We start from the raw sequence: 12353 nt of genomic DNA on the forward strand, positions 1-12353 counted from the left end.
GGTAAGAGCTGGCCAATAGACTAGGCTCCTTGGGGAGAGTATGAGTTAGACTACAGTAAACGCCTCCTTCAACTCTATTTTTCAGTTTAGAGCCATCTGGCCGGAAGTCCTCCGACCCATAATCCCGTTATCAAAAGTGAGCACCAGTGATGCACGTGAGAGATGTTCTTTCCACTTGAATTGATTTTTCCTCTACCTTTTCCTTTTCTACCTCAAAGTTATCATTGAGTCGGATATTCACAGTGTCTAGATAGTGTATTAGGTTTGGGGACATACCCTATATTTAGCTGATTTATCGTCTACAAAAAAGGCAATTTTGGCCTAACGCACGCGACAAGCAATCTGAGGTTTTGGGTTTTAAAAGTTGAGCTAAGACTCGTATTAACCAATTTGTAGCTTCTCTACCACTTCCAAGTTCAAAGTCGCGCATGCCAATTCCTGTAGAGACGAGGAAGAGGTAGAATACATTCATCAGTTTTTGTGTGAATATTTTTCACTTCGAAGAATATGTTTAAGATTTTTGTGGGATCATTCAAACTTTGTAATGATGACATACCTAAGCCTGCAGGTACGTTGTGGTACCGTTTTGGCAAAAAAAAATGTTTCATTAAAATAGTTGCGAATATTATATTAGAACAAGGTGTACACTAACATTTGACACTGACTGTACATATTTAGCAAGTATGTACACTTCGTGACGCTGAGGGTTCAACTAAGTTAGTCAAGGACATGTACAATCAAGGTTTGACCGATTACTTTGTCACCGGTTGAAGGTAGACTGTAGGGGCTTTTTAAAAGGCAAACTTATGTTTGCTTCGTTATTGCGCGTGATTCAATTGGAAATAACCAGCAAGGAAGTATCAGAAACCGGCTGCAAGCAAGCAATTCCTTTTTAAAACTACTTCTTTTTTTAAACATTTTCATATTTTTCCATGTATATGAACAATCACTAGGGTCTATAAACGTTTATACCTACTAGTGCGTTTATTCAGCAGTCATCAGCGACATCAACCTTCACAGCCATTGAAGTAACTGTAGTTGAAACCACTGCGGTTTTGTTAAAATCTTCGCTGGGGGATTTTCCACTTTTAAAACTTTTAATTTGATGCTTAATTTTTTTTTTTTATATATATTTTTTGGGTTTTTGCTCACCGAATCTTGCGCCGCCACCGCCATTGAGATGATTTACCGGTATCTCTGCACTTATCATTGCCATCTTATTGCTGCTGTTGTAATTTTATAATTTTTTTTTTTCGTACCTCTTGTTGGTGTATGTATATGTGAAATGCAAACTGGTCGTACCAGTAAATATAATTACTTGCATTCACTTGTAACTGAGATTTGTGGAAAATCGTTATTGACAAAGTCACAGTTGAAGCGGTGCGACGAGTTTAAATACTTTTTTGAAAGCAAATAAAATACAAATAGCTTGCACTTAGCCGTAGCACAGACGTTTGCAGCTCACGAAATTAAAAAGGCATTGGTGTTGTATTACAAAATGCGATTTATATGTATGTTAGTAAAAAATATCGGCTGCATAGGCATAGAGAATTCTTGATGCATGCACATGAATTAGGTTATGTAAAAGGGCGCGCGGAAAATGTAGACTAGCGGAGCGAAAATTGTTTGCCGTTATGAGTACACAGTAACTCGTCCATGAATGCACCACAGAAATAGTTACTTTTCCTCAATATTCTGTTGCATTTATTTTTTGATATGCTTCAGATTACAAATTTGACTTTGATAAGATTTTTAGCACACAGCACAGCTGGCACTTTCACTTGCTATTCTTGAAGCAATTAATAAACTTTGTATAACAGTACATCACCCAATTTAATTACACAGTATGCATGCAATTAAAAATACCGTTCGATTCTTATTTGTTTTAGTTAACAACGTTTGTTTTTTTTTTATTTTTTTTTGTGTATTGGAAACCGTTTTAGACGAACCGCCACGAACGACCTTCGCTCCTCAACTGTGTGACTCACGTGAGTGCGTCAATGTTTTATGCTAACATTTCTGCTGACTTACCCACTAAAATGTGGGTGAAATAACAATAACATATTAATGTTTACAAACTGGCATGCTATTGGCATCTTTTGAGTGGAAAGCGGCATATACATATATATGCACATTAGAGTGGTACAAGTAAAGTAAAGTAAAGGCGGAAATTTAATGCTCTCGCTCTCTAGGATTGGTCTTCATTGAAAAAAAAATCGACTCCTATTATTTTATTTTGAAATCAAAAAAATATTTAGANCGAAATAACAATAACATATTAATGTTTACAAACCGGCATGCTATTGGCATCTTTTGAGTGGAAAGCGGCATATATATGTATATGCACATTAGAGTGGTACAAGTAAAGTAAAGTAAAGTAGAGGCGGAATTTTAATGCTCTCGCTCTCTAGGATTGGTCTTCATTGGAAAAAAATCGACTCCTATTATTTTATTTTGAAATCAAAAAAATATTTAGAGGTCGCTCAAAGCGCTCAAAGTTTTCCATGTATTTTATATGGGAAAAAACATTCTTAGTAATGGTAACGAATTCTGGAAAATCAATATTTACCCAATACCCAATTGCTTATTTAACCATTTTTTAATACTAACGATTTTTTATTGATGCCCCACTGCACTTTTTTTTGGGTTTTTGGCGGACTTATAAATTACAGTTACTATGAGAAAATGGTTAAATACATAAACAACTTTGTATTACTATTGGGAATCTCCTGCAGAGTTTTCCGGTCGAAAAATATTGATTATTAAGAATTCTTTACCATTCCTACAAAAAGTTGTTTTTTTTTCCATATAAAATACATGGAACTTTTGAGCGTTTTGTCAGACCTCTAAATATTTTTCGATTTCAAAAAAAAAGTAGGGGTATATTTTTTTACGGTATAGAAGAATCCATAGCATAAAAATTCCGACTTTACTTTTTCACATGCATTATTGGACCACCCTAATGTACATACATACATAGCGCTATGCTGGTGGCCATGCCATGATGGGTATATGTGTTTGTTTGATTTTTGGCGGTCGAACTACATGTGTACATTAGGGTTGTAAAATTTTTTCTTTCAATTGCTATAAAGTCATTAAAAATTAATATTTTATGTTCGAATAAAAATATGACCCTTCAGAAATCTGCAAACAATAAAATTATAATGCATATTTAACTTTAAAATGTTACTAACTAANTCGGTCGAAAAATATTCATTATAAAGAATTCTTTACCATTCCTACAAAAAGTTGTTGTTTTCCATATAAAATACATGGAACTTTTGAGCGTTTTGTCAGACCTCTAAATATTTTTCGATTTAAAAAAAAAAAGTAGGGGTATATTTTTTTACGGTATAGAAGAATCCATAGCATAAAAATTCCGACTTTACTTTTTCACATGCATTATTGGACCACCCTAATGTACATACATACATAGCGCTATGCTGGTGGCCATGCCATGATGGGTATATGTGTTTGTTTGATTTTTGGCGGTCGAACTACATGTGTACATTAGGGTTGTAAAATTTTTTCTTTCAATTGCTATAAAGTCATTAAAAATTAATATTTTATGTTCGAATAAAAATATGACCCTTCAGAAATCTGCAAACAATAAAATTATAATGCATATTTAACTTTAAAATGTTACTAACTAATTTTTCATAAAAATTAGTTATTTTATGCGTTCGTAACCACAACACGCACGTTTTGAAAAACTGTTATTAAAATTTTTTTTAGTTAAATTTGCATCACAGTTCTAACGTTAGAAGATTTCTGATAGGAAATATTTTTATTCGAACAAAAAATCTTTATTTTCAACGATTTTATAGCAATTCTACGAAAAAAATTATTTTCCTCGAAATAAAATAAGTGGAAACTTCAAAGCCCCGGCGCACAGTGTACGATTGGGGAGTATCGATGAACAAAATCGGAAATCTCTAAATAGGAGTAAGAAAAAAATATGGAATCGAAAGCTAACATAATGGCCTACAACGGGAAAATAATGCCATTATAAAATCATCTTTTTAATATGATTTTTCAGATTTTTTATCTGACTGCGGCGCATTTATTTCATATAAAAAAAAAAAATAAAAATTCTCGAATATACTTTGTGTTGAAGGAAACGAGTTAAAAAAATTGCCAAAAATCACCGCTATAAAACTTCACACTCAAANCTTCGTAACCACAACACGCACGTTTTGAAATACTGTTATTAAAATTTTTTTTAGTTAAATTTGCATCACAGTTCTAACGTTAGAAGATTTCTGATAAGAAATATTTTTATTCGAACAAAAAATCTTTATTTTCAACGATTTTATAGCAATTCTACGAAAAAAATTATTTTCCTCGAAATAAAATCAGTGGAAACTTCAAAGCCCCGGCGCACAGTGTACGATTGGGGAGTATCGATGAACAAAATCGGAAATCTCTAAATAGGAGTAAGAAAAAAATATGGAATCGAAAGCTAACATAATGGCCTACAACGGGAAAATAATGCCATTATAAAATCATCTTTTTAATATGATTTTTCAGATTTTTTATCTGACTGCGGCGCATTTATTTCATATAAAAAAAAAAAATAAAAATTCTCGAATATACTTTGTGTTGAAGGAAACGAGTTAAAAAAATTGCCAAAAATCACCGCTATAAAACTTCACACTCAAAAAAAAAAAATCTGAAAAATCTGATTAAAAAGTTGAAAATTTAGATGCAACTTTGCTATTTAAAATATGACCACCCTAAAAGATTTTTAGTCTACTTTTGACAACAAACTTTAATGCCTGGTTTGAAAATCTACAAGAAACGTTCATAAAATCAAAAGCCAAAATTTTTTGTTGGACCTAGCCAGCACAATATTATTTTTTTTTCGAAAGTTCTTTTTTCAACGAAATTTATTGGGGGCTGAATATAATGATATACATATACATATATATCCCTATTTTTCTCTTGTAGCCATTATGCCAGCTTCGGAACCCCAATTATTCCATATGTTTATCTTATTCCAATCCAGAAAATTTACGATTTTGTCCATCGACACTCGCAAATCGTATGCTGTGCGGCGGAACGGTAAATTATTAACCAATTTCGAAATAAAAATGTAATACTGGTCTCCTGTTTTTCTATTTTCTACAAAAAAAAAATAAATGAAAAAGTACTAATGGACTCCTTTTTTCCAATTTCTATAATTCGGGGGAATGGCAACAAAAAAGTTAAAAAATTTTATTTTCCTGTGTATTTTTTTACCACCCTAATACACATTCTTACTCGTTTGTATCTCTTCCGGAAATGCATTATTAACTTACTAGCACATCTACATACATTTGTATGTTTATAACTACATATATTGTGCAAAATGTAGGCAGGTTTGTGGTTGAGGCCATGAGTTCTGTTAGCAACAGCGCACTTAACATTAGAATACAGCAAAACCAACGAAAATATGTTGCGAATAGTCTTTGCTCAGTTAGAAACAAGTTCAAGTAAAAAAATTCGCTTAGTTATACCTTTCATGAGCATGAAATGGTTTTATCAATTGGTCCGATGTCTGTAGGTATCAGAAAAAGAAGAGATAGACCCATAAAAAGGTATCCATGTATGTATACTGATAACACCTGGATATCCGGTTAATATCCGTTCTATTTTATTATCCGGATATCCAGTTAATATCCGTCATATTTTTTATTCGTACACCCGGTTAATATCCTTCAATTTTTTATTATTATCCTGATATTGGAAAATTCGTATATGCGTATTATTTGGATTCTAAAAAATCTGGATAGAGCTACCAGCCCTAATGTATACTAAAACAATCTCCTACGACAAACTACGAAAAACCAAAACCAGTGAATGGACATGAAAAGCTTCGAATAATTGTCGCCCTATTACCGTTGATGACCCTCGAAAATGAACAAGGACTACGCATATGCATCTAGAATGTCCGGACTCTCTGTAGAGAGGGATACCTCTATTCAATAGCTGGATATTTATCATAAAGAAATACCAGGCTGACAAGGAGCCCTAGTAGAAGCGTATGAGCACTGCCACCGTCACGATGTTAAAATTTAACGCCAGGGTGGTTAGAGAAATCATAGGTATTTGGTCATGAATTTTTATGAATGAATTCAGTTTGCGCCTAGTTTAGACTCCAAAATGAAGAAAATATAGATATCGTAATTATAACGTAAAATATCGTACTCACCAAATTTTTGAAAACAGCAGTTGAAAGCAAAATAGTACTAAGAAATCGCTCGACGGTTAATGACCAAAGAAGCGACGATTAAATGTGTATGTAAGTATATGACCGCTAAAGAAGACAGACACAAAACATCAGCAAAAACAAATTTGAATATTAAAAGGCATTGAGTTGAAGAAATTGAATGTAAATAAACTTTTAATCATATGCAATTACGCTAAAAATGTTGTTGCTGTTTTTGTTGCAAATTTGCAATTTTTATACACTTCACTGAGAGTTAACTTTGTCTATCTACAATATACAAGAGACATGCATGTATTGCGTATAAATATGCATTTGTATGTATGTATGTATATGTATGTGTCAAGAACACTTTTTAGCAGTAGGAAAAGAAGAACCGCGTCAGCAGTTTTATTAATGTTTTTTTTAATTTTTGAGTTGTCGCGCTTTTGTTTGCACAATTTATTAAGATTTTTATAGAAAAATAGAATTTTTTGTAGTTCACAAAATAGGTTTTTTTGTAGTTCACTTTTTTAAGTAAATATTTCACGATAAATTACGAATTAAAAATATTTAGTAACTGTTAACGCACAAATAATTTAATTTTTTAATTTTCTTACTATTTTTCCGACTAGAATGGTTTTCACAGCACTGCGCTATAAAAGTTATCAACTTTTTCCTTCTCTCGACTAATTAGCAAAAGATACGTCCTTTTTCAATAGAAAATCGTTGTGTGGAATACAAAAAAAAAAAAAACAAAGAAAGAATATCGCTTTCATTTATACCGCCGTTCTCACGCGCGCGTTCAATATGCCTATGTATGTCTCGTTTATGCCGCATGCGCTTATAACTATAAAATACAATACATTTTTAATGCAGTTCAATTTTATACTGAACTTATTAGACCTGCGCGAAGCTGGACTCATTCACATCGGACGAGGCAAGTAAATCAATGCTTCAAGTAAATACATATCAACTTTACAACTACAAATTAATTGAAAGAAAATGCATTTATTACTTTGCATATTTGCGAGCGTGTCTGTTTGTGCGCGCTTGTATGTCTAACGAAGCGTTTAGAAAAGATTATTATCTTAGCTGCAGGGCAAAAAATATTAGACTTTTTCTAATACGAATTTATTCTACTACTGAGTTGTTTGTTTGTAAACAGGTATCACTATTATTCATAGCGGCCAAAGATCAATACACTGAAATAACTTTGGTGATTTGTAAAAATGAATCATTAAGTNGGGAAAATCTGTGTCCGGTACTAACTAACCTCAAAAAACGTGCCCCATGTTTTTTGGAATTAGAAGAACATCCTGACGTCATAGAGAAAAACAGACTTCACATTCGTGTTCAGCGCAAAAAAACCACAGGGGATAGATATTCATCTCTAAAGTACATTACACTTTTTGTTTTTTTTTTGTTTTTTGGGACTGTGTTATGCTATCGATTATAAAGTGTTTCACTTAAATTCGATTTCTCCGTCACTGCATTTTTTTTCTCGTTTTTCATGTAGATCGTCTCTGCGTTTAAGTAAGCTTTCTGGCTTATGGTAACCCTGTCTCAGTGTCTTTCAAGTTCTCTCCAACAATTTTACATTCATCCACTGGTCGCGCAGAAGTTGCAAGTCGGCAAGTTAACTTTCCAGATTTCTGACGAAGACATCGATCTCTTGTAAAATTAAATTTTTCTTATTGATGGACTTAGGGAGTTTTAATGATATGGATGCCATCATCTGCTCGATGTCATTGAATATTCCATCTATATCGCGACAAGTTTTTTTGCGCTGGGGCTCAGTTGCTTTATTTATTCCAGAAAGATAGCACCCACTTCATCACTGGTTTGCTCAGTTGGGATGTATGCAAGGAACTCGTCTTCTAAAGATTTTCCCTTGTTCTAAATAACCGCGAATCACTTTGAATACCGCTCCTCCAATTCTGAATTCAAGAAGCTGCATGGATGATGGACAAATCAATCTTAATTTATTAATTAAGCCCAACGATTTTACCCTCCTTACCGCCCAATCGACACGATGGGCGCTGTTTGCATGACGTACGGAACTTGTTTTTTTTTTGTTTTGTTTTAGTGCAGACTCGTGCAAAATGGAGTCTATTGAGTGTCCAGATCTAAAACTATTCAGCTACAGAATCAAATTCATCAACTGATTGTATATGCTAATGATAGGGTTTAATTATTGAGTGAGGAAAGGATCGTTTTATTTTTAGTAAAATTCGAGTCCGATATGTCGAATGTGCTGGAATGAGAGTAAACAACAGAGTGATTCATTTAATTCAAAATTAGTTTTGCATGGCTTCAAAAACAGAGGTCGAAAGTGTCTTGATATTAGAGGGCTATTAATCAAGCGTTTCTTAATTTTACAATAAATATTACACTTAGCATTTCTCTATGATTTGCAAGTGTAGCCAAATTAGTGAGCTCTAGACGACGAAATAGTATAAATATCCCAGTTAAAATCACGCAAAGCAAAAAGCAGGAACTGTTTTTGAATTGATTCAATCTTTCTGAATGAACTTGATAGCGGGAATTCCAAACCAACAGATCGGTATTCTAACATTGGTCTAACTAAAGGTGTAAAAAGAGCTTTTGTAACATAAGGGTCCCTGAACTCTTTTAACCATCATTCTTTAAAAATGAACGAGGTTAAAGACTTCAATGTGACTGCTGCGGTTTTATACTATTTACGATATTTACGGATATATTCTTTCACGATCACGCGCGGGAAGTATGTGAACGACTAGCAAACATCTTGGGACTTCGAATGGTGGGGGGCTTCCAGGCCAGGCCAATTGGCTGGCTATTTTTACTATATTACGATTTGTCCAGGTTCAGCCAAGCATTCGACTGTAGTGCAATTGATTGTTCGCCGGGTGTGGGACCCGCCACGTAAAAACCACTTCCAGTGAAGAAAAGAGACAAAGTCTGGATGAGACCCCCTTCTCGATGACGACGAAGGCAAATATTTAAAAGACTACGATTTGAGGGCATGCACTTAGAATGTCCGGACCCTAAATAAGATAAGTGCTCTGCCCTGCTCGTTGCTTTCCTCGTAAGGGCAAAAGCTGACATCAATGCCATCCAAAAATGCGTTAGACAGGGTCAAAGCAAAAAATGTCTGGGGCCTTGCAACGGCTGCTACAGCTGCCATGTAAAGGAGAGCGAATTCGGTGTTGGATTTGTGATGGGAGAGAGACTCCACTTGTGGCGACTAGCCACAATCCGCATCAAATCCAGATTCTTCAACATCTCGCTTATCTGTGCCCATGCCACCGACGGAATAGAAGGACGAGGCGTTCAGAGATCTCTTCTATGAGCGCTTGATGCGTATGGCGCCACTGTCGAAAAATTCCGCCTCCACGACGAAATGTCCGATAACGGACAGAGGCTGATCGACTTCCCCGGTTGTTTTCAGTACTAGGTTCATGCTACGTGGCTGTCTCCAGATAAAAAAACGAGAAACCAAATCGATCGTTTTCTGATAGGCGGAAGGCAGTGTTCTAGATGAACCTACACTACTTAGCAGAGCCAAATAATGACCCGGACCACTATCTTGTTGTAGTCAAGATATAGGGAGCTGAGAAAGGCCGAAATAGGTGAATACGAAGAACTTGACATGCTGGCCGATATGAAAAACGATGGAACGATGAGCTGTATGAGCTTTACAAAGGCATGGACATAGTACAGGTAATTAAAGTACAGCGGCTCCGCCATTTCGCCGCTGGTGGTAGCAGACGAGGGGGGAGGCCCCCCTGGGCTAGGGAAAGAAAAAGGGGAGAAGAATTTTGCTTCACTTGACCTTTCCAATGGCGTTAGTTGGCACAGATGAGAAACGACTGGGGTGCTTTGTTGAACTCGGCCAAAATTGCTTAGGCGGTCACAGCGCAAAATAAGAAGACGACGACGGTGACGACATTAATAAGTGTTGCAGGGTTAGCTTTAAGTTTGTTGCTGGCTAAACATTTTATTACTTTAAGTAAGAAAAGTTTTAAAAGAGCCGTATGAAGGTTTTCCGTATACGAGGTTGATTCTATAATGAAGTACATTTGCGCTTGTTTTACTCCTAAAATTACTAAGCGAAGATGCCGTTTTAGTGGCTCTTCCTACCAAAAGATTATTTTTATTTTAGAATAGCAAGACCTAATTTTTTGGTGGTCATACCGGGGTTCCGTACTTTTATTAATCGTTGCGGTTCGTTTATGTCTTGATTCAGGATGTTAATTCACCAAAGTTAGACTCGAATATCCATTTTTAGACTGTTGTTGGTACAAAATAAAAAATTCATTGGAAAGCTCATGTAATTTGTTATCGTAGAATCAGAAAAAAAGTAGCATTGCATCAAAGAGAGAGTGTTTATGTAGCTCGAGGGTGACCAAATGAAGTGTTTATTGGTGTGCGATTGTAAAAGGGCTTCTAATTTTGCACAGTGCTTATCTGATTTTTTGCTTATATTTTTAAATATTTTTTTCCATGTATCAAAGATCGTTCAACGAAATCAATTAGCATAAACCGCAAAAAAAATTCCAGTGTAAGTGGAATACCTGAGTGAGTGGAAATGAATTTGTAAAAAAACAAAAAAAAAAAAAAATCGCATGTAAAATTCAAATACAATTTCTACGCGCATACGCTTTGTGGCGGCACGTAGGTATGCACTCAAAAGAGCGAATTAATTTACTCAACTCATATTTTGCAACCCCAACGTTTGCAATTTCTAGCAGCACTAATTTACTCGTACAACAGATTAATATTATAGATATGTATGCTTTAGAGCGTTCCGAAAAAAAAGTCTAAAATATTTTTGAAGGCAAACTCGAAAAAAAGTTGGAATTTTTCGTCATTTCTTCAGCATTTACAGTGTGATCTTGAAGTTTGATACAGTTACTCGAACAAATCACCACGTGTTGATTTTGTTTTTTTTTTAATATTCGTTATGTTTTTCGAGCTAAGTTTCTTTTTGTTGTTTTTCTTTAAAAATAACGTCCAAGCTTTGATCAAAACTATATAAATCAATGTTTCAAACTTTATACAAAATTTAGAAAAATTCAACAAATTTTCATCAAAATTTTAACTTTTTAAACTGACTCTTTAGAGCATTTTTGGGTATGCAGTTTTTTAGCCCATACAGTTTTAGTCTAATGAAGTGCAAGTTTAAACCGGCTAAAAATCGCGTGGTTTTTTGAGAATTTTTTTGGAGACTACTTTTTTTTTATACAACAAGTGCAATTTACAAAAACTGGCGTTGATTTAAAATTTTGTTGCTAACTGTCCCGCGTTTTATTTCATAAGAAATTCATACTTATATGGGAAAAAGTGCAAAAATCCGCCACCAAAAAAAAAATCTCAAAAATTAACGGGATTTTTTAGCCGTTATAAAACTGCATACTCAAAAATGTTCTAAAGATTCGGATTAAAAATTTTAAATTTTGATGAAAATTTTTTGAATTTTTCTAAATTTTCTATAAAGTATAAAATTGTGATTTATATGCTTTTGGTTATGGTTATGAAAAAAAATTTTGCTCGAAAAACATTACGAATATTTAAAAAAATATATCAACACGTGGTTATTTGTTTGAGTCACAGTATATCGGTGTTCTTGTTTCAATTAGAACATTTTTTTATTTTAAAGTTCCTTGACCTCAAGTACCTCAATCTAGTAATTACCCATCAAAACTCAGTTCCTACCACCCTAACGTACCACTCTAATGCCAGTAAATTAAAGCTCACCAAAAATCATTACACTTTTGCTAATGGAGTATTTTCGTTATTCGAGTAGAACTATTTAAAAAAAAAAAACAAGTAAGAAAGTCTAAGTTCGGGCGGAGCCGAACATTAAATACCCGGCGCAAGTATTAAATAAATGTTTTTCCACCTTTCCGAAGGTTACCGCTGCATAGTAATCCAGGGTGTATCAATTTTGAGTAAATTAGCGTCCTTAAATTTCGAAATATCGCAGTTTCAAGCATTTCTGAAATTTACCGTTATATGAAAAGCGGCCGTAATTNACAATAATTTTCAACGTTTTGCTTTTATGTGGCAAGCACAATAAAAATATCGAGTTTGGTACAAATTGGTAGAACTGTTACCGAGATACATATATGGGATTATAAGTGGGCGGTGCCACGCCCATTTTCCAAAATTTTACCATAAA

The 12353-nt window shown here is 34.3% G+C and overlaps 1 protein-coding gene across 3 annotated transcripts in view; it reads right to left on the minus strand.

Annotated features, from left to right (window-relative positions):
• LOC108365973 (alpha-tocopherol transfer protein-like) overlaps positions 1–6275 on the minus strand; it is a 27669-nt gene extending 21394 nt beyond the window's left edge. Inside the window, exon 1 of one of the 3 annotated variants that reach the window (XM_017620219.1) lies at positions 6194–6275. Coding sequence is in view for 1 of the 3 variants with exons in the window: in XM_017620215.1 (XP_017475704.1) it covers positions 1153–1216 (64 nt within the window). In the remaining 2 variants the exon portion in view is untranslated. Of the gene's footprint in view, positions 1–976; positions 1095–1152; positions 1988–6193 lie in introns of those variants that run through there. The other 2 variants (XM_017620215.1, XM_017620217.1) reach the window with 2 other exon arrangements.
• Between the last annotated feature and the right edge of the window lie 6078 nt (positions 6276–12353).

Source organism: Rhagoletis zephyria, unplaced genomic scaffold (assembly GCF_001687245.7).
Source record: "Rhagoletis zephyria isolate East Lansing unplaced genomic scaffold, Rhagoletis_zephyria_1.1 Rzeph_scaffold_02086, whole genome shotgun sequence".
Lineage (NCBI taxonomy): Eukaryota > Metazoa > Arthropoda > Insecta > Diptera > Tephritidae > Rhagoletis > Rhagoletis zephyria.